Below are 23,750 nucleotides of genomic sequence, written 5' to 3'. Positions count from 1 at the left end.
GACTCGGAGAAGAACTGGAGTCTACAGTGTCGGGCCGGAGCTCACTCGAGAGCGAGCCATTTTCACGCGCGCCTCCACAAAACTCCTCCGTCGCAGAGACGCCACCGGAAGCCGACCACCACCGGGGACCGACCCACGTTGCTCGCAAACCGAAGAGCAGCGCCAAGGAAGCTCGACAAGGGAAGGGCACGGAGCAAGCCTTGTCGAAGATCGCCGAAGAATCACCTCCGTCACAACCTTCGGTGAGCCTCACGCTGTGGGCTCCAAGATGGTGTCTTCAAGAAGAGCACGACACCGGAGTGCCGCCACCGTCCGATCCGAGGATCTTGGGTTTTCACCCGGACGAAGTAGAGGGACGGAGGTTGGCCTCACGTCGTCTTCAACAAGGGAACGCCGCCGCCGTGGCCCGAGGAGCAAAGGTTTCCCCTTGGCAACCTCACCGCCATCTACACCCCACACCACTCGACTCGCTGAGTACCACGTCGCCCCCACGACCATGGCACCGACCAGCACCAGAGCTACTGGCTCGCCCGCCAACCAAATAGCTCCCCCCTTCCAGGGCCGCCGCCCCAGCATCCCAACCCTGCCCGCTACAGCACGAGGGAAACAAGAAACACCGCCGCGAGGTTCGACCTACAGACCCCAAAGAAGGCTAGAGAGGTAGCCGCCGGCCACCATGGCCACCGGGTACCAGATCTGGGGGCGAACTGGGCCTGGCAGGGCCCGGGGCCCCTGCCCCAACCCGCATGCAGGGCTGCCAGGGAGGCCACCCAGCCCACGCCTCGCCCTGCTCCATCCCTGAAGGCCTCGCCACCGCCGGCCCGCCCGGCCGTGCTCGACGCCCTGATCCCGCCGCCGGCCGAGCTCGCGCCGCCCATTACCGCAGACGCCTCCGCTGGAGCCGCTGCCTCCCTGAGTGCGCCCAGCACACAGAGCCACCACGCCACCGCAGGTGCAGCCGCGCTGCCACGCCTCCTGCCAGCGTCGCGCCCCTTCGCGACGAGACCGCCTGCGCCGGCGACACCACGAGGAGGGGAGAGGTGCCCCGCCGCCACCGGCGCCCCCGAGCTTCGCCCGGCGGCGCCCTCCTGGCGGCGGCGAAGCGGGGGAGGGGGAGAAGAGCTCTGGCGGGGGCGATTTAGGGTTTCGCCCTAGGACTCGCGGGAGCCCAGGGACGAAACGTTTTTTCCATGTGTTCTCTAGACAACATATTATGTGAGCAATTCATTTATATAGGGCATCCACTCCTGTGTTAGAAAACATTCGAGTCAAGTACACTACTTGGGTGACTTGCTTCAAAACTTTGAATACCTCATTTGCCTTTGGATAGTGATTTTTTTTTCTTCTGGGCCCAGGAAGCATGAAGGGGAGAAATACTATTATGTATTTGCAAAGGGAAGCAATGAATCTGCACAATACATTCTTTTTCTCATCAACTTTGTATTTTACATAAATATGATGCTTTATTTCAGGTTCCCTTGCACCTTTAACATAAAGTAATGAATATGTTAACTTATCTTAGTTCATTAAAAGTAAATTTGCCAATTCAATTGTGCTAGCTTCCGTATGACATCATGTTACTCTAACATCACATCACAATCACAATTTAACATGATGAAAAAACGATATGTTACTCGTTCTTCAACTCCCGGCGCGGCCTTGCTAGTACTTATATACACTCAGCTCTGTAAACGCAGGCACGCACGTCCTACTGCTATGAGCACTTCGAGAGACTGAGCCCAAGAAACTAGCATGACAGGTTTTGAGATTGATAGTCATCATAGACACCTTGCTGCAGACAAGACTCCCGCCTCCCACTGAAAGAATATTTCACTTTTTTTATGAGACACTGAAGTGTCAAATATGATGTTTGAACTTTAGTAGGCTTGGAGTACCATAATCCTCCTAACATCCAACTATAAGTTGGTTCTCACCTTTAGACTTCTTTTTGTACCGTAGCAAGCACAAGTGGGGGATACAAGTTTTTAGGCAACTCATGGGCATTCAACTAGGTTGAGGCTAAAAAGAATGGCACTCTGAGATGTATCAAACTTTGGAGAGAGGCGCCAAGCGTAAGTCGCACCTGTATCCCTCTGTAGCAGCCGCACCTGACGGGCGGCCGGGCTGGATTACCACATTTGAGGAAGATTCGGCCTGGGTTCGCAACAGTGTTTGCCATCAGCAACAGAGCTGGGCTTGAGCATGCACACAACATCACAGGCGAGGCATCGCCCAACTCGTCCACCGGATTCTTGCCGTCCGCTAGGACTATTGCCCCACCAGGGTCGCGGACTCCTGATGATGAGCCGGTCGAGGCAACCCTGCGGCTGAACGCGCTGCTGCGGCTGCCTCCCGATCTGGCTGGCTCCATGGCTTTCGATGAGCGAGAAAGAGACGGGGTTGGGTGAGTGCTGCACAAAAAAGGCGTGGCTAATGTGGATTGTTAACGACTGGTGCCGTGCTCACATATAAATTAAGGCCTTGTTTACTTCTCTCGTATTTTTCTTCCCAATGGGTATGGGGATGGGAGGGGATTTGGTGTTCACCCAATCCCCTCAAATACCCCTCCCCAAAAATACACTAGTATGATGGAGAGTTTTTGATTTAGGCAAAAAATGTGGGGATGGGAGGGGATGGGAGGGGATATCTCGGGATTATGTCGTTCAAAACCGGAGAAGTAAACGGACTAGTGGGGATTTTCCGGGATACGGAATAATCCCCTCCCATCCCCATAAATACCCTAGAAGTAAACAAGGCCTAAATGGTCGGAGCCGTCGGGGCGAACCGTGAGTGTTGGGCCGACTGCATAAAACGACGGCTCAGCCCATCTTCATGTTGTAACCATATGGGCCGTTTTGGGCTACAAATGAAAAAAAGGTGACACTACACATCTACCCTACACGTAGCCTCTGTGATTTTGGTACCGTGCCTACGTACTGACGCGATGCAACGTTAGCTAGGGCAGGTGTCGGTTATCTAGTGCGTGTGTAACTATGCCCCCCTGTGCGCATCTGCCACCATGTGCACCAAATTATTTTCGAATAAAGATAAATCATCTGCTCTTTTTTAGCAAAAACACAAATAAGAGGCAAAAAAAAAAAAAAAGAGGTGATGAAGATCCTGCACATCTCAACCGAAGGATTAGAAGGGCGATATCTGGGAGTGCCAACTTACATCGGAAAGGCCAAAACAAGAACCTTTCAATACATCAAAGAGAAGGTATGGAAAAGAAATCTAGGGTTGGAAAGAAAAGTCGTTGTCAAACTCAGGAAAGGAGATTTTCATTAAGGAAGCAGCCCAGGCAATACCACCATGGCTTGATTAGACCTGACAAAGTCCTTATGTGACAATCTCAGCTCTATGATATATAAATTTTGGTGGAGCCAAATGGACCAAGTTAACAAAATACACTGGACGAGCTGGGAGAAACTATCAAAACCAAAGAGAGTTGGAGGATTAGGTTTTAGAAACCAACATTTATTTAATAGCATGGGACCTTCTCCAAAACCCTTCCTCACTGTGTGCAAGAGTATTAGCAGCAAAGTACCATCCAGGACGCAGCATACTTGAAGCAATACCGAATAATGGAATCTCCTATGTATGGCGTAGCATTTTAAAAGGTGTCCAACTTCTAAAGAAAGGCATGATCTGGCGGGTTAGAGATGGAAGAAACATAAATATATGGTCGGATCCTTGGCTACCGAGTGGCATTACCAGAAGACTGACGTCAGAGAGAGGAAGGCAGGTCAACTCAAGGGTAGCAGAACTCATGATCCAATATCAAATTCTTGAGACGTCCGCCTGGTGCAACATGCTTTTAATGCTGAAGATGCTAAGAAAATTTTGTAAATCCCCACCAGGATCACACAAACGACTTTATCACTTGGAATTTTGACAACAAGGGTACCTTTGCAGTGAAGTCGGCCTACAAGGTAGCCCTGGATAGTGCAGAACGAGAATCAGATCATGGACAGACATCTAGTGCAGCAAGTAATGGTGAAATTATAGATTTTGTTTGGAAGAAGCTTTGGACCCTACTCTTTCCTAGTAAGATACTTCACTTTTTATGGGCGTATGGCGATATACAATTTACCTCTATGAATGAAACTAAAACGTAGAGGCATGGAAGTGAATACTAGATGCTCTATTTGTTTCAGGTTTGATGAGGACGGAGGACATTGCTTCCTTAAATGCAAAACGGTGAGGAAGGTATGGTGCTCAGCTCAACTTGAGCATATCAGAGCGAAACTATTACTCTATGCCGACCTGTTTAATTTGTTTGAAGAAGTTTTCCGTTTGAGTGAACAAGAAAGTATGAAGGTGTGTATCCTTTTTGGTTGGTTTGGCATGAGAGAAATAAAGTCAATGTTGGTGATATAATCAGATCCTGAGATGATATATCATCATCTATTAACTACCATGTCAAGGAATACAGGAACCTAAAGAAACACAGGATGACCCAAAAGAAGGTTTCCATCGAAAAATGGTCTCCTCCTCCAATTGAGTTTCTAAAAATAAATACATATGGTGCCTTTCATGAATCATTCGCTTTCAGGTAGCTGGGGTTTTACTATAAGAGATGACCGTGAAGTGCTTATTCCTGCAGGTGCAGCAAACCTGCAACGTCTGTCTAACGTCCTCCATGCAGAAACATTAGCACTGCTATATGGAGAGTGGTGTTTTGAAACATGGGTGCATATGCTCCCTATATTTTGAAATGCATCTTACATGTGTTTTAAATTTCAAAAAAATTGAAACAAAAAATCCGCACGTACATCTTTACATGCTACGCGCTTACAAAGTTGTTTCATAAAAAAATGACTTATCATGTGACGTGTGTAAAAAAGATAAAATTCAGTGCTAAAAATAATGCTTTTCACAAGATAAACTATCTCCTTTTTACATAGATCACAAAAAATATTATTTTTTCGTGAAACTTGACAAACATTCATATATTATGGAGATGTACATGTAGAATTTTTTATCCAAATTTTTCGACATTTCAAAATATGATTTTTTTGTAGAGGGAGCATACGCACCCGGGAGCCGAATTAAATTTCCGTGCTATATGCACTGAACATATCTGCTCAGATGGGATGCACACGCCCTTCATGCAGAAGCATTAGCAATGCTATATGCACAACATATCTGCTCAGATGGGATGCACACGAGTTATCTTCGAGACAGAACTCCATGATACTAAAGCAAGCCATTTCAAGTGACGAGTATAAACTGGCTCCACTAGGGGTTCTGTTTCATGATATAAAACTGCAGCTGAATGTTGCCTTCACTGATGTAAAACTTACTGTATGTTCAAGGTCCTGTAACAATGCAGCACACACTCTAGCTGCACATGGAGCCTCCATGGGGGTATTTATGAAACTTGGTTAGGCCATTTCCCCACTTTTGTAATGAACGTTGTAGATGACGATTTAGTCAGCATGTCCTTGTAATGGAATGAAACCTGTGCCTTTCAAAAGAAAAACAAACTAGGTTGTGATACACCTGTAAATTCATATATATAACCTACCAACTAAGAATGCATTTACATTCTGCATTTTTTCATGAAAGGGGTGTACAATTTTAGGCCGCCAAGATTTCACTCACCATCTTAATGCCGCAATTTTTATGAGGGGTGTGTGATTTTAGGCAGCCAAAATTTCAGAGAACTGACAATTAATGTAGTAAAAAATAATAGTGTGGGCCACGGGGAACAGACACAGCATTTCTCAGTAGTAACACGTTTTAGAGACAGCTTACCCAGAAAAATGGAAACACACGATTCATCAATTCCTACTTGATCTGTCAGCACATGCAATTTACATCAGATCGGTCATAGGTGAGCTCAAGAGATCGGTCTCAAGGGCAGTGGACAAACTCAAAGGCACGTCTCCTCCGCTATCCAGTGTCGTGTCCGTGTCCTTGGCAGATCAATCTGTGACGGTGTGCTTGTTTGGTTAAGTAGCAGTTGCTTCTAACTTCCTTGAGATGTTCACCATTCCATTACAAAAGTAGCTGGTGCTTACAAGTTAAGGCATCATCTATCTATCACACATACTTCCCATCGATCAACTTGAGTCAGGTTGACGACGAAGCAGCACAAGTTCCTTCTTCCAGAGTGACAAGTTTATAAGCTACAAAAAAAATCTCTGATCAGGCCAATATATTCTCCATATCCATGTAAATTAAGGAAATATATGCACATTTCATACACGCAATGTAGGGTACACCTCTAAGCTAGTGCTCAGAATAAAAAGGATGGAGATGTGTACCTTTGTCAATAAATTCCAGACGCTCAGATACACCTACAGTGAACTCTCTTGTCTTCCGGCGAAGCTTGCGTACATGAAACACCCCAACCTATGAAGCAAGCATTACACATACCTTAGTGCTCATAATACTTCCCAGCCAGTATGAAGAAATAATGACTAAAACACGCAAGTGGACTTACTGAAACATGGATTTCGGAATCAAGGCCCTTTCCAGCTGATTTGCATAGGCTCAGCAACAAGTTCTCCAGCTGATAATAGCAGAAATAACTACACAAGTGAGGACCATAAAACAATACGCAATTTTGCATACTAAAAGTTTGTAACCAACGTATAAATTTTCAGATATGGTTAGGATTTCAGGTACAATCTATCTACCCCCTCCGATCCAAATTACTTGTCGCAGATTAAATGAACCTAGACAGATTTTGGGCAACATTTTGCCTAAATCTGCAACAAGTAATTTGGATCGGCGGGAGTATTCTTAGTTCTTAGATATTAATATGCAATACAACACCAGAATCATTGAGAACAATAACCCCTCCCACCTCCCGGGCCGTCCGATCTTTGCCAATGATATGCACACTCAAACCCATACATTCCCTGATCCTTTTAGATCTAACCTTCTAAGCTAGATTTTCTTCCTCTCCTGTAGCTTTAAAATATTTGCTGCAGAGCGCATAAAGTACATCAAATCCTACATATCTTAAATTTCAGTATGTTGGGGCTGTAACCACCAGCACCAAACAGCAAGATGTTGGATAAAAACAAAAACAAGGATGTAACTTGAAGTAATGCAAGCTACAAAAGAATGTAGCATATATGATACGCAAACATGTATACAACAATTTACGATCTCGTCTTTTGTGCATGAAGGAACACCAGAACTTCAAAACATCTAACATTACCACACAAGAAACATTTTATATGTATATAGTGTACCCTCTTACGAAAATCCTCTTGAGTGACCATGATTTCCATTCAACCATGGACTTGAAAAGTTGCATCAAAGACACAACACACTCAGACAAAAGAAACACCTTCAAAAATACTTGATTTTTTGCTGGAAGTATCTGAAGTTTTGCTTGCCAATAGTTTAAATGGGAGTAATGCTCTTTTCCCGCTAAACCTATAAAAACACCTACCTGAACTGTAGTGGAAATGCACTCTCCATTTAAACATTCAATAATATCACCTCTTCGGATTCCAATTTCCTCTGCTGGTGATCCTTTTAATACCTAAGGTTCAATTGGCAATAATAATATCCATGGTAAGAGAAGCACATTTGGGAACAGTAACTCAGCACATAAGAGACCATTAACATTATAATACCTCGTTAGCAATAAGACCATCATCAATCTTGTAGTTGCGCCATATCTTCTCCACTTGAACAATATCTAAAAGCTTGATACCTGAAAACGCCAATCCAAGTTGGGGGCGAGGGATGCACCTATACCATAAGAGAAAGCATTTAACCATTTTGGAAAAAAATAGGTATGGAGGAACAATTGACAGTTCTTAAATGAGCTACTTTTGTTGAAATCTAAATCATGTCTACCATATTTGAAAGGCGAACGCTAGGGATCAGCCGGCTGTAAAAACGTCTTTCATCAGCCACCTTCCGGGCCGTCCGATCTAGTTAAGTGAGCGAATTCCGTGCGTCCGGTCGTGGTACAAGAACAGTTCGCGTGTAACAATTTTTTCTGTAGTATGTAACATCGGTCTCCAACATTTTCTATTTTTTTACGAAAAATGGTACAATTCTTCTTTCCAATGGTACACAAGTTTCCCGAAAGTAACACTTTTATCTGCGTATGTAACATTTTAAAAAATGGGACATTGTCATACAACATTTCGGTGCAATGCATCCAACAAATTTATCTAAATTATCAAACATTACAGTGACACGCATGTAACATTGGTGCAAATTTCTCTGTATCATATACACAAAAATCATTGTACCAGTTTACTCATACCTACACAACGAAAATGATGCACATATGTAATAATCGCAACAACATGTGTAATATCACAAAAATTCCCAAAAATTTCCGTTCGTCATTGACCGTGGCAGCATCACCATGTGTGCTGCCTGAGTGTACTTCAAACTACGCTGGAGGCGCGTTGGAGCTAGCTAGCTATCTTCTACGTGTATGTGGGTGTGCTTATTTAACCTGATCACTATGCAACATAACAACAAGATCCCAGCTAACTAGCTACCTGAAAAATAAACTAGTTAAAAGAGAGCTAGCTAGAGAGAGAGAGAGAGAGAGAGAGAGAGAGAGAGAGAGAGAGAGAGAGAGCGCACGCTAGCTAGCTAGCTATATGCACTGCATCTGGTGTGCTTTTGTTGCTCGGCTAGCTAGCTGAGAGAGAGGACGCGCTAGTGAGCTAGTTAGCTTTCCCAACCAATCAAGGCAAAGTGACGTGGAAAAAGACAGCGCGGGGGTTGACCACGCAGGGTGAGTTGCACTTGCACCTACGTGACTACGACGTGTGACAGCGACGCACGATGTAACCCGCTGATGCTACAGCCAGTTGAAAACACCGTTCTCCTATTTGAAAATGTGCCTGTAGTAGACCAAATATTTTGAATGGAACCTTTGCTTATGGACCTTAGAAGTTAGAAGTCCCATTGCAGTTAAAAGAGAACACATTTATTTACTAAATTTAGTTTTTGGACATTTGCTATTAAAATAACATGGAAAAATGCATAGCATAATTAAGTAATCGTCACTCCTTCCCTCAGAAAAATTCAGATCATGGACCATTTTTGCAAAAAAAAAAAAAATACAGTAATCTATTCAAACAGTCATTATACTAAAAGGCATGACAAGTTGACAACAGTTGCATTGCCAAAATATCTGAACATAACTTGTCGTCATTAAATTGCATGAGGTAAGAGAGTGAAAATATATTTTTAAAAAAAAGTAAATTGCAACCAGAATTCTGAAACTCAACAAAATCATATTTCCATATTACATGAATATTGTGGAAATGTATCAGTCATGCATGGGAAATGTGAATGCCATCACAGTTAATTTCTGGGTTATATCTTTTGACAAGGTAAACCATATAGTTTTGTCTTTGTATCATGAAAACATGACCAAATCATCATCTCTCCTATAGCATAACCAGATTAACATATAGGACACATGGGCCTATCTATGGTGCTAAGATGATAATGTTAACTTCAACCCCTGACAACAAGGGAAAACAGCATGGAAGAAAGCATTAGACTAGCAACATTTGCACAGAACTGGAAGGGAAACCGTACCCGAATTCGTTCCACAAATCCAAGCACTTGAGCAAAACAGAAGAAGGTATAAAAGACCCACTCCTATGACTGTTGACCATTCCCACGATCTTCCCTTCTAAGTCAATGATCGGTCCCCCGTTGTCATACTATTTGACAAAAAATATTACAATTTTATCATAAGAAAAATGCAGCCGTTTGCACAATATAACAAGAAAGTTAGGTTAAAAAACAACTCAAACTAGAGAAATAATGTATACAATACAATCCCTTAACAGAATATGCTTTTACCTTAATAATATGTTCTTTACCGGGAAAGAACATGTAATGAGGTCGTTCAAATGTGTTTGGATTCATATATCCCGGCCTAAGATGGGTCATTGTTAGATTGAACTTGGCATCTCTTCCAAGCCAGAAGACGAGTTCACCCCATTTTACTCCATCATTATAAAGTGGTGACTGAACCCATTGATCCACCGATTGATCCACGCTAACACTAAAAAAAGCAAGATCATAGTGCTCCTGGTGGTAGATCAGCTGGCCCACTCTCGTGGACCCATCTGGCAAGTGAACAGTAACCTGAAAGTTGGTTGCTAAAAATGTGAAATTACATCTAGAGAGCTGGCTACCAAAAAAAAGGGCAGCTGCGCCTAAATCAAATCTTTAGACAAAAGCATAAATAGACCATGCACAACTGATATGGACAAGAGATTACCGACTGCGGGTTTATCTAGAAAAAAAACCAACACAACCAAACTAATTTACACCACAGATAGAGAAGGCTTGCAGATAGTAGGAAGTTATTTGAGATAATAATTCAATTTATCACGGAACCAGCTAAACAATTAAACTGAAACTGCTCACAAAGGATACAAGTCAAACAAATAAGCCATGCCAATTAAACAGTTGAACAGAGAGTGTTATTGCCCCAAACCTTTCTCATGAACTCACCTTGGCATCAGGATAATACTTCACCTCGCCATAAGCAGCATACTCGTCTTCAACTCCTTCTCCCTTTTGTTCAACAGAACACCCCTTTGAGCTAAATAAATGTGCGGTTGTCAAAACAAAACCGGTCTTGTTATTCTTGTCAAATTTAATCCAGAATCCAGAGCACCTTTTTCTTGCCCCTTCTGCATGCAGATTCACAATCCGAATGGTTACACATTATGGGATCGAGACAGAGCGATCGAAATAAGATTAGCGGTGTTACATAGTACCAAAGGAGGAGGAAAGCCCAACAACAAATCTGGCAGCCAAAAGCACTGCCTTTGTTGCAGGTTCAGCGACAGGGAGAAGCTCCGGATTGAAAAACATGTGCGAAGATCTGCAGTATTCTATCGTGACCAAGTCCTCATGGCGGTCTACAAGATGAAGAAGATGGATCGATAGATCTCCAATATGCGGAGGAATCTTAGAGAGGAGGCGAATTTCTCAGTTAAGAAGTTACCCCTTTTTATTTCGTAGTTGCTTTGTGCACGCTCGAAGGCCTCGATTAACTCCGGCGGAGGATCCGGATCGTCTTCGGGGAGGCGGGGTTCGTAGAGTGGAGAGCTGGGTGCAGAGGAGACCACCTCCTCATCCCCATTCTCATCCCCAGCCTCATCCCCCCTCTTCTTCTTCGTCTCCTCCTCATCCCCATCCTCATCCTTCCTCTTCTTCTTCGTCTCCTCCTCATCCCCATCCTCATCCTTTCTCCTCTTCTTCGTCTCCTCCCCATCCTCGCCGATCCTCATACCGGCGGCCTCGGTCGAGCTTTCCTCCTCTGCCTTCCTTTTTCTGTCCGAGCGCTCCGATGAGGGCGCTTGCGAGGGCGACCGGGACCCTCCATTCTCCGACGGCATGGCTGCGGTGCGGCGGCGGCGGCGGCGGAGTCCGGGGGTTTCCCTTCTTTGAATCGACCTGGAAGCGTCTCCGTTTGGTGCTTCACTGGCGTACCCTGGATGTCCGTGGATTCGGGGCGCCTCCACCGCCGCGGCCCATCATGCCGACATACAGTGGCTCACCCTTAAATGGACCAATTCCTTTGGGCCCGCCCATCGTTCACTAAATTTGAAAAAAAAAAATACTCCGTAGATGGGTTTTTCATTCTATGCAACACATACAACAATCAATCATAATTAATCAAATAATCATCCAAATTACTACAACACATAAACAATAGTCTGGACCAAATTATTGCAGCACGTTGATGTCATTGAGTGTCAATGCCTACAGATTGTAGAATAGTGGTCATACTTCATTTTGTCTCCTTGAGGTGATATTAATATCACGCCTGCTCCAGCTCCTTCTAACCTTTTGGACCCGTCAAAGTTCATAGTCCAAGTTCTCGATAAGTCTAGGGGTCACGTATTTTGCAGCTCCATCCACTCTGCGACGAAGTCTGGTAAGATCTGCGATTTTATTGCTTTTCTTTTTTCATACGTGATGTCCCAAGGGGAATGCTCTATTCCCCAAAGGGAGACACGACCCGTAGCTTCCGGGTTATTCAATATATTGGACAAAGGCGCCTCGTTGACCACTATTATCGGATGTGCCGAAAAATAATGACGCAGTTTTCTTGCGGTTCTGAATACTCCGTATGCTAACTTTTGGTACTGCGGGTACCACTGTTTTGAGGGCGATAAAACTTCGCTGATGAAGTATACCGGCCGATGGACTCCATGGAGTTTTCCTTCTTCTTCTCGTTCCACCACAAGTACTATGCTGACCACCTGGGGTGGGGCCGCGATATACAACAGGAGAGGTTCCTTTTCTTTGGGCGCCACCAATATTGGTGGTGTCGAGATTGTGCGTTTGAGATCTTCAAAGGCTATGTCTGCTTCTTCGTTCCACTCGAACTTTTCTCCCTATTTGATCAAGGCATAGAACGGCAACGCCTTTTCTCCCAACCTGGCGACGAATCTGCTCAAAGCTGCGACTCGCCCAGTTAGCTGTTGTATTTCCTTGAGCTTTGTTGGCTTCCGCATCATCACGATGGCTTCAATTTTCTCCGGGTTGGCCACGATTCCTCTTGCTGACACCAGAAACCCGAGAAGTTCTTCCGCAGGAATGCCAAAAGAACACTTCGTCGGGTTCAGCTTGAGGCAGAATTTATCGAGGTTGTCGAAAGTTTCCTTGAGATCATCAATCAAGGTTGACCCTTTCTTTGTTGTTATGACGACATCGTCGATGTACACATGAACGTTTTTGCCAATTTACGTAGCCAGGCACTTCTACATCATCCGCTGATATGTTGCTCCCACGTTTTTCAATCCGAAGGGCATTGTTCTATAGCAGAACACGCCATAGGGTGTTATAAATGATGTTTTGACCTCATCTTCTTCTTTTAAGCGGATTTGGTTGTAACCAGAATATGCATCCAGGAAGGAAACACGTTCACAGCCTGCCATGGAATCGATAATTTGATCGATCCTTGGGAGGGGGAAGTGATCATTTGGACAATGTTTATTGAGACACGTGAAGTCGACGCACATGCGAAGAACTTTTGTGTTTTTCTTCGGGACCAACACCGGGTTAGCTACCCATGTGGCCTCTGTATGTAGCTCTTTGATAAATCCAGCTTCTCTGAGTCGATTAATTTCCGACAGCATAGCTTTGCGGTTTGGTTCCGAAAAACGCCGCAGAGGTTGTCTGATTGGCCTGGCCAATGGATCCAAGTTAAGGGGGTGCTCGGCAAGTTCCCTGGGTACTCCTGGCATGTCTGCTGGACACCATGCGAAGATTTCCCAGCGCTCACGGAGGAACTCGACGAGCGCGCTTTCCTATGCGAGGTCCATATTTATGGCGATAGATGTCGTCTTCTTGGGATCTGTCGGGTGAATCTGCACCTCTTTTGAATTTTTGGTTGTGTTGAAGGTTGGCTACTTTAGCGGCCTCCCTCCATCAGGCAACACGTCATAGTCAGTTGTTAGCTTGGATGCCATATACTTCGCTTGCATCCCGAAGGTTTCTGACAGTCGATGAAAATCCTTGTTGCAGTTATCCGCTAGCGCGAAACTGCCTTTACTGTGATTGGAGCTCTGGGTCCGGGGAGTCTCCATAACAAGTATGTGTAATGTGGTACCGCCATAAACCTGGCATACGCGGGTTGTCCCAGTAGAGCATGGTACTGTGATGGAAAATCTATGACTTCGAACTCCAGCCTTTCTATCCTGTAATTTTCTTGGGTTCCAAACTGAACGTCGAGATCGATCTTTCCCAGCGGATAACTTGGCATGTCTGGTGTGATACCATGAAAACGTGTGTCAGTTGGTTTTAAGTTCGCCAGGGATATGTTCATCTTCCTCAATGTATCTGCGTACATGAGGTTTAAACTGTTGCCCCCATCTATGAATACTCATGAAACATTGAATCCTGCGATCACCGCTGGTAAGATGAATGCTGATTGCCCCGGTCGAGGAACTTGCTGTGGATGGTCCGCTATGGTGAAGCCGATGTTGTAACATCCCAAGAATTTCAAAATAAAACAAATGAATTTCACTAGTTCCAAATTTTGGAACCAACAAAAACTTTCATTCAATTAAGTAGGATACATAGTGATCTTGCTTAATTCTTGTGCTATTGCCATGAATTGCTTGTTATTAGAATTTGAAGTGATCTAAAACCCTAAACCTCACACCTCTTTTCACCCTCCTAGTTAAAATAAAGTAAAAGGAAATTAAATAAGAAAAAGGCATATGTGCCTATGGCTATATTTATAAAACTTTACCCTAAGCTTTTCTACTTTGCTTAGAGGTTTGAAAAACCTTCATACACCTTACCTAGTACTTATCAAACCTAATCCAAGTGGTTTCCAAAGAAAATAAAAAGAAACTAAAAATGCCATAGAGGGATATGAGAGTAAAATAGCAAATTTGTGAAATTGAGATCCTTGACCCTAAGACTTGTTGTGAATGGTTGGATCACTTCCATATACCATTTCAACACTCAACAACACCAAATGGGTCAAGCCAAGTCAAATTTAAAATGAAATGCAACATATGCATAGAGGCATATGTGGCACATAGCCATAATACTCAATTCTTGCCCTATGACTTTAAACCTTGACCAAATGGTGTGCAACCATTTCTAAACTTCATATAACCCTAAATTGACCCTAACCCATGCCCAATTAAAGCAAGATCAACAATTTACAAGAATAGTGAAAAGTGACACATCACCTCTTATGTGTTATGGCCATTTTTGCAAATCTTTGACCAAGACCTTTTGAAATGGATTCAATGGTTTGAAAATGTTTCTAAACCAATAAGAATCACATTAGAGTCAACCAAAGTCAATTCAAATGAAGAGAAACCAAATAGTGAGAAATTCCATATTTCACTCACATACACTTAGCCAAAATTGCAAATCTTCAACCAAGGCCACCAATGCTTGATCTATTGCTTGTAGAATACTTATATATGATAAACAAACACATTTGCATCAAAGAAACAAGAATCAAATCAAAGGAAAACTCAAAACCATCTCACATGTGATGATGGTCATTTGTGTGATTTTTAACATGATCCCCTCTTTACCCCTCTGGCTTTGACTTTTCTTCCACCAAACTTGGTCAACTATGACCATGTCATCCAAGACCATGTCAAGGTCAACAACTTATCTGTTGACCATCTCTGCTGAAGTTGACCAGGTTGACCAGAATAAGATGGACAAGTGAGGACTTTGAAATAAAGAGAAGATGATCCACTTTTTGAAACTTTGCAAATCTTCACCAAATTGACCACCACCACCACCTTTCTACTTCTTTACTTATATGAATGAAGTGCACCAAAAAGATTTCCAAAATTCCACAAAAAGTTTCATGCGGCCATTTTCACAAACACCTTGCAGGCATGATTCGGTTTTTGCACACATGCTATTATCCTCCGGTTTTTAGCCTAAACCCCTTTTCATTTATGATCATCAACATCCTTGTACCTCCTCTCGCATCATCCTATGCACTGCGTGACCTGCTAAAATAGTGCATGATCAAAAACTTCCTCATGCCGGCCATGCTAGGCACTACCATGCCACCCTACCTCACCCCTCATCTCTGGCCACATCCACCTTGTCCTGGAGCATCACCGAACCTCCCTGAGCATGCCTGTACTCTCCCTGGATCGAAGCGAGCACGGTATTGGCCAAATCGGGCGCGCCCCTGCACGTCCAGTACGTGCCAGTGAGCACGCTCACCGTGCACTGGACACGCCAGAGCGGCGAGCCGGACCATCGCCTCAGTCCTCCCCTACCTCCCTATTTCTGCATCACGCACCCTCACCACTCCGGCCTACACGCTAGACATGCCCACTCGCCTGCGGAGGACCAGTCGACGTCGCCATGATCAACATCTGCCGCCGCGGTACCGCAAGGACACCTCCGTCGCCAGCCCTCCACAGACCATCATTTAGCACGCCATCCAGCGCGATAGCCTTGCCTAGACGTCGCCTACAAGATGCGCACCTCGCCTTGCCCTTTCGCAGCCCGTAGCGCCATTGTCGTCGTCGACCCCTTCGCCGCACCCACGGCCCTCGCACCAGCCTATAAATAGGAGAGATCGGAGCCACGATTCTTCACACCATCTGCTCCTCTCTCATCCTTGCCCCTTCTCCTCCCACCAATTTTACATTTCCTCGCCGGAGGAGCTCCAATCGCCAGCTCGTTCCCGCCGGAGCCCCGCAGATCATCTGCTTCGCCTGGAGCCACCCCGAGCCTCGCCGCGGTACCAGGGGCCTCTACACCCTCGACAACGTCGCCTCGCCCCTCTCCCTCGACCGCCGGTGGCCCAGAGCGCTCTGATACGTCCCCGACGTATCCATAATTTCTGTTGTTCCATGCTTGTTTTATGACAATACTTACATGTTTTGCTTGCACTTTATGATGTTTTTATGCGTTTTCCGGAACTAACCTATTAACAAGATGCCACGGTGCCAGTTCTCGTTTTCTCGCTGTTTTTGGTTTCAGAAAGGCTGTTTGGGCAATATTCTCGGAATTGGACGAAATCAACGCCAAACCTCCTATTTTTCCCGGAAGGCTCCAGAACACCGAAGAAGAGTCGGAGAGGGGCCAGGGGGGCACCACACCACATGGCAGCGCGGGCCAGGCCTAGGCCGCGCCGGCCTAGGGTGTGGCGCCCCCAGGTGCCCCCCTGCGCCGCCTCTTCGCCTATAAAAGCCCTTTTGACCTAAAAACACCGTACCGATTGACGAAACTCCAGAAAGACTCCAGGGGCGCCGCCACCGTCGCGAAACTCCAATTCGGGGGACAGAACTCTGTCCCGGCACCTGCCGGGACGGGGAAGTGCCCCGGAAGCCATCTCCATCAACGCCATCGCCTCCGCCATGCTCCGTGAGTAGTTCCCCCATGGACTACGGGTTCTAGCGAGTAGCTATGTCGGTATACTCTCCCCCATGTACTTCAATACAATGGTCTCATGAGCTGCCTTACATGATTGAGATTCATCCGATGTAATCGGTGTTGTGTTTGTTGGGATCCGATGGATGATACATTATGATTAGTCTATCTATAAAGTTTGTGAAGTTATTGTTGCTCGCAATCTTGTTATGCTTAATGCTTGTCACTAGGGCCCGAGTGGCATGATCTTAGATTTGAGCTCTATATTGTTGCTTAGATTGTATCTACAAGTTGTATGCACATGTCACCGTCCGGAACCAATGGCCCCGAAGTGACGGAAATCGGGACAACCGGAGGGGATGGTAGTGATGTGAGGATCACATGTTTTCACGGTGTGTTAATGCTTTGCTCCGGTACTCTATTAAAAGGAGTACCTTAATATCCAGATAGTTTCCCTTGAGGCCCGGCCGCCACCGGCTGGTAGGACAAAAGATGTTGTGCAAGTTTCTCATTGCGAGCACGTACGACTATATACGGAAAACATGCCTACATAATTAATAAGCTCGATGTTCTTTCTTAATGCCTTTGATTCCTATCAATTGCCCAACCGTAATTTGTTCACCCAACACTTGTCACTTATTGGAGAGTTACCACTAGTGTAGATCGCCGGGAACCCCGGTCCATCTCTCATTAAAAAACATAATATACCTGTTCTACATGTCATTGGAAGTAGTATCAACTATCTTCTCGTGCCATCGCTCTCATATTGCTATTACTCGCTGCTGTTACTACTTGCTCTCATATTATCGTTACTTTCACATCACCCCTGTTGCTAGTGCTTTTCCGGGTGCAGCTGAATTGACAACTCGGTTGTTAAGGCTTATAAGTATTCTTTACCTCCCCTTGTGTCGAATCAATAAATTTGGGTTATACTACCCTCGAAGACCGCCGCGATCCCCTATACTTGTGGGTCATCAAGATCGTTTTCACGGCGCCGTTGCCGGGGAGGCATAGCTCTACTCATAAGTTCACCTGGGGAGTACACTCTACCTCTCTCTCTGTTTTTAATTTGTTTTATTTTGCTTTGCTTAGTTTACTTTTGCCTAGTTTATTTGTGCTTAGTTTATTTCTGTCTAGTATTAGTTTGCGTAGTTTACTTTTGCTTAGTTTATTTTTGTCTTGTTTTATTTGTCTCATATACCCAAAAATCCATAAAAATTTGAAAAACCAAAAAATTAAAAACTGTTGTTATGGGAGAACCAACAACCTACTTGGAGCTTATAGAATGTTATAATAATTATAGGAAATCAAGAGCTGGTGAAGTAATGAGTGCTATGATGGAAAAAGTGAATACAATTGCTAAAATCTTGCTTAAACGCCATGATATAAACTGTTGCTCTCAACAGGATACTAAACATCTTAAATTTCAATGTGGCTTTAGTGAGGAATTTTTAATTAAGAACTATAATCGGAATTGCTATATTCATTATGGGTTCGAAGAGGTAGAACAATTTGTCGTGTTTATGGGAGCCTCTCGAGATCGAATCCTTCATGGTTGAGAATTATGAAACTTGTGTTGTTTGTAAGGACCTTAAAGATTATGTCTCTTCTATCCTTAATTGTTGCATGGAATGCTTCGGTAATAATCCTTATATCATTGATTATAAAGAGAGACTCATTAATGCACAAGAATGCACTCACAATTTGCAGGAACCTGTGGAAGAAGAAATTGATGAACCTGAAAGCTCATTGGATGAAAAAGAGGAGGAAATTGATGAACCTGAAAGCTCATTGGATGAAAAAGAAGAGGAGAGCGACGAACAAAAGGGGGAAGAATGGATTAGCTACCCATGCCAACCTTCTAATGAGAGTAACTCTTTATCTCTTACACTATTTGATTGTCCTCCATGCTTACCGAAGAGGTTGAATGTTATGTTCCTGTGGATTCTCTTGAAATAGTACCTATGAGTAATACTTGTGAGAATAATTATGCTACTATTATTTATGATAATCCATGCTACTTTGATAAATCTTATGATAATGCTTTGTTTGTGCCCGATGTCGAAATGCATGGTACTAAAGAATTTTGCTTGGCAAATGTTTATGATAAAGCTCTAGATGATGGTCCTATGTTACTTGATACTATTAATTGTACTACTAATGAAAATGGGATTGGAGAGTTATTGACTTTATCTATGTGTCCCATATCTCTTGAGATTGATCAACCATCTTGTTATATTATTGATAAAAGTGAGTTTGAAAGTTTTGATTCCACTATTTTTGAGCTTGATAAGAATTATGTGTTTGGAAATCATGGAAAGTATGCTGCATGTGATAGTTATATTGTTGAGTTTGTTCATGAAGCTACTGAAAATTATTATGAGAGAGGAAAATATGGTTGTAGAAATTTTCATGGTACTAATACACCTCTCTATATGCTTAAAATTTTGAAGTTACACTTGTTTTATCTTCCTATGCTTGTTACTTTGCTTTTCATGAACTTGTTTATTTACAAGATTCCTATGCATAGGAAGCATGTTAGACTTAAATGTGTTTTGAATTTGCTTCTTGATGCTCTCTTTTGCCTCCAATACTATTTCTTGCGAGTGCATCATTAAAACTGCTGAGCCCATCTTAATGGCTATAAAGAAAGAACTTCTTGGGAGATAACCCATGTGTTATTTTGCTACAGTACTTTGTTTTATATTTGTGTCTTGGAAGTTGTTTACTACTACAGCAACCTCTCCTTATCTTAGTTTTGTGTTTGGTTGTGCCAAGTGAAGCCTCTAATCGAAGGTTGATACTATATTTGGATTTCTGCGCAGAAACAGATTTCTATCTGTCACGAATCTTGGTCCAATTCTCTGTAGGAAACTCAGAAAATTATGCCAATTTACGTGCGTGTTCCTCAGATATGTACGCAACTTTCATTAGTTTTGAGTTTTCTGATTTGAGCAACGGAAGTATTTTATTAAAATTCGTCTTTACTGGCTGTTCTGTTTTGGCAGATTCTGTCTCTGTTTTTGCATTGTCTCTTGTGGACTTTAAGCGAGGTTTTCTAGACGTAGAGAGCTGTAGCTAATGTTTTATTGAGTTCTTGCAATGTGCCACTACAGGACCAAGGTGGATTCAAATTTTTTGAGTACTAACCCCTCTAATGAAGTTTATGAGAAGTTTGTTGTGAAGGAAGTTTTCAAGGGTCAAGAGAGGAGGATGATATATGATCAAGAAGAGTGAAAAGTCTAAGCTTGGGGATGCCCCCGTGGTTCATCCCTGCATATTTCAAGAAGACTCAAGCGTCTAAGCTTGGGGATGCCCAAGGCATCCCCTTCTTCATCAACTTATCAGGTTTCAACTATATTTTTATTCAGTCACATCATATGTGCTTTACTTGGAGCGTCTGTGTGCTTTTATTTTTGTTTTTGTTTGAATAAGATCGGATCCTAGCAATCCTTGATTGGGAGAGAGACACGCTCCGCTTTTTCATATGAACACTTGTTCTTCGTTTTACTTTTAATGTTCAATGAATAAAAGTTGGAAGCTACAATACTTATCATTATTTGGTTGGGAAAAGAAAATGCCGCATATGTTGTGGATAATTTGATATTTGGCAATTGTTTTGAGCTCTCAAGTAGATCATAAGTTTTTGCATGTAGTTTAAACCTATTAGTGGAGAACTACCGTAAAGCTTGTTAAAATTGGTTTGCGTAATTGATCTCTCTTAAGGTCTAGATATTTTCTGGTAAAAGTGTTTGAGCAACAAGGAAGACAAGCTGTAGAGTATTATAATGCTTGCGATATGTTCTTATGTAAGTTTTGTTGTACCGGTTCATACTTGTGTTTGCTTCAAACAACCTTGCTAGCCTAAGCCTTGTATCGAGAGGGAATACTTCTCATGCATCCAAAATCCTTGAGCCAACCACTATGCCATTTGTGTCCACCATACCTACCTACTATGTGGTATTTCCTGCCATTCCAAAGTAAATTGCTTGAGTGCTACCTTTAAAACAATTCAAAATTTATCACCTCTGATTTGTGTCAATGTTTTATAGCTCATGAGGAAGTATGTGGTGTTTAGCTTTCAACGTTGTCATTTACTTTTGACGGACTCTCATATGGACTAGTGGCACATCCGCTTATCCAATAATTTTGCAAAAGGAGCTGGCAATGGGATTCCCAGTCCCGAATTAATTAACTTAAATAGACACTCCTCCATGGTTTGTGATTGTTGGACGGCACCCGAAGGATTCGGTTAGCCATGGCTTGTGTAAGCAAAGGTTGGGAGGAGTGTCATCATCATAATAAAACTAAAATAAAAAGGCACTCCTTCATGGTATGAGATTGTTGGCAGGCACCCGAGGATTCGGTTAGCCATGGTTTGTGAAAGAAAGGTTGGAAGGAGTGCCACCCAAAAATAAAATAAAATGGGAGCCGCTCTTAAAAGTCCGGTTGGCGAGGTAGTTAGTGTACCCATTACCATTCGTTGACAACAACAAACACCTCTCAAAATTTTACTTTTTATGCTCTCTATATGTTTTCAAAACCAAAGCTCTAGCACAAATACAGCAATCAATGCTTTCCTCTTTGAAGGACCATTCTTTTACTTTATGTTGAGTCAGTTTACCTACTTCCTTCCACCTTAGAAGCAAACACTTGTGTCAACTGTGCATTGATTCTTACATACTTACATATTTGCATTCATCATATTACTTTGTGTTGACAATTATCCATGAGATATGCATGTTGAAAGTTGAAAGCAATCGCTGAAACTTATATCTTCCTTTGTGTTGCTTCGATGCCTTTACTTTGAATCTATTGCTTTATGAGTTAACTCTTGTGCAATCTTTTGATGCTTGTCTTGAAAGTACTATTCACGAAAAGTTTTGCTATATGTTATCTATTTGTTAGCAACTATAGATCATTGCCTTGAGTCACTTCATTCATTTCATATGCTTTGTAATAGTATGATCAAGGTTATGTAAGTAGCATGTCACTACGAAATTATTCTTTTTATCGTTTACTCGCTCGGGACGAGCATAAACTAAGCTTGGGGATGCCGATACGTCCCCGACGTATCCATAATTTCTGTTGTTCCATGCTTGTTTTATGACAATACTTACATGTTTTGCTTGCACTTTATGATGTTTTTATGCGTTTTCCGGAACTAACCTATTAACAAGATGCCACGATGGCTAGTTCCTCGTTTTCTCGCTGTTTTTGGTTCCGTAAAGGCTGTTTGGGCAATATTCTCGGAATTGGACGAAATCAACGCCAAACCTCCTATTTTTCCCGGAAGGCTCCGAACACCGAAGAAGAGTCGGAGAGGGGCCAGGGGGCCACCACACCACATGGCGGCGCGGCCAGGCCTAGGCCGCGCCGGCCTAGGGTGTGGCGCCCCCAGGTGCCCCCTCGCGCCGCCTCTTCGCCTATAAAAGCCCTTTCGACCTAAAAACACCGTACCGATTGACGAAACTCCAGAAAGACTCCAGGGGCGCCGCCACCGTCGCGAAACTCCAATTCGGGGGACAGAACTCTGTCCCGGCACCCTGCCGGGACGGGGAAGTGCCCCGAAGCCATCTCCATCAACGCCATCGCCTCCGCCATGCTCCGTGAGTAGTTCCCCCATGGACTACGGGTTCTAGCAAGTAGCTATGTCGGTATACTCTCCCCCATGTACTTCAATACAATGGTCTCATGAGCTGCCTTACATGATTGAGATTCATCCGATGTAATCGGTGTTGTGTTTGTTGGGATCCGATGGATGATACATTATGATTAGTCTATCTATAAAGTTTGTGAAGTTATTGTTGCTGCAATCTTGTTATGCTTAATGCTTGTCACTAGGGCCCGAGTGGCATGATCTTAGATTTGAGCTCTATATTGTTGCTTAGATTGTATCTACAAGTTGTATGCACATGTCACTCGTCCGGAACCAATGGCCCCGAAGTGACAGAAATCGGGACAACCGGAGGGGATGGTAGTGATGTGAGGATCACATGTTTTCACGGTGTGTTAATGCTTTGCTCCGGTACTCTATTAAAAGGAGTACCTTAATATCCAAGTAGTTTCCCTTGAGGCCCGGCTGCCACCGGCTGGTAGGACAAAAGATGTTGTGCAAGTTTCTCATTGCGAGCACGTACGACTATATACGGAAAACATGCCTACATAATTAATAAGCCTGATGTTCTTTCTTAATGCCTTTGATTCCTATCAATTGCCCAACTGTAATTTGTTCACCCAACACTTGTCACTTATTGGAGAGTTACCACTAGTGTAGATCGCTGGGAACCCCGGTCCATCTCTCATCATAATATACCTGTTCTACATGTCATTGGAAGTAGTATCAACTATCTTCTCGTGCCATCGCTCTCATATTGCTATTACTGCTGCTGTTACTACTGCTCTCATATTACTGTTACTTTCACATCACTCCTGTTGCTAGTGCTTTTCCAGGTGCAGCTGAATTGACAACTCAGTTGTTAAGGCTTATAAGTATTCTTTACCTCCCCTTGTGTCGAATCAATAAATTTGGGTTATACTACCCTCGAAGACTGCCGCGATCCCCTATACTTGTGGGTCATCAAGATCTGTTTTCCGGCGCCGTTGTCGGGGAGGCATAGCTCTACTCATAAGTTCACCTGGGGAGTACACTCTACCTCTCTCTCTGTTTTTAATTTGTTTTATTTTGCTTTGCTTAGTTTACTTTTGCCTAGTTTATTTGTGCTTAGTTTATTTCTGTCTAGTATTAGTTTGCGTAGTTTACTTTTGCTTAGTTTATTTTTGTCTTATTTTATTTGTCTCATATACCCAAAAATCCATAAAAATTTGAAAAACCAAAAAATTAAAAGCTGCTCGTTATGGGAGAACCAACAACCTACTTGGAGCTTATAGAA

The 23,750-nt window shown here is 43.4% G+C and overlaps 1 protein-coding gene across 2 annotated transcripts; it reads right to left on the bottom strand.

Annotated features, from left to right (window-relative positions):
• Window positions 1-5,680: 5,680 nt before the first annotated feature.
• Window positions 5,681-11,370, bottom strand: LOC124654714 (serine protease Do-like HtrB). 2 transcript variants are annotated; one of them, XM_047193710.1, is made up of 10 exons: window positions 10,976-11,370; window positions 10,746-10,889; window positions 10,477-10,658; window positions 9,817-10,104; window positions 9,547-9,674; window positions 7,602-7,719; window positions 7,415-7,507; window positions 6,452-6,520; window positions 6,273-6,360; window positions 5,681-6,134 (listed from the first exon to the last, which is right to left on the bottom strand). In XM_047193710.1, the coding sequence occupies exons 1-10, from the start codon at window positions 11,367-11,369 to the stop codon at window positions 6,079-6,081; spliced, it is 1,560 nt and encodes a 519-aa protein (XP_047049666.1). In that variant the 5' UTR covers window position 11,370; the 3' UTR covers window positions 5,681-6,078. The 2 variants fall into 2 exon arrangements, with proteins under 2 accessions (XP_047049666.1, XP_047049667.1); XM_047193711.1 differs by lacking the exons at window positions 5,681-6,134; window positions 6,273-6,360; window positions 6,452-6,520 and adding an exon at window positions 6,845-6,938.
• Between the last annotated feature and the right edge of the window lie 12,380 nt (window positions 11,371-23,750).

This window comes from Lolium rigidum, chromosome 5 (assembly GCF_022539505.1).
Source record: "Lolium rigidum isolate FL_2022 chromosome 5, APGP_CSIRO_Lrig_0.1, whole genome shotgun sequence".
In the NCBI taxonomy this organism is placed as follows: domain Eukaryota; kingdom Viridiplantae; phylum Streptophyta; class Magnoliopsida; order Poales; family Poaceae; genus Lolium; species Lolium rigidum.
Note: the sequence above shows the minus strand (reverse complement) of the source record. Positions and strands in the feature narration are given on the sequence as shown.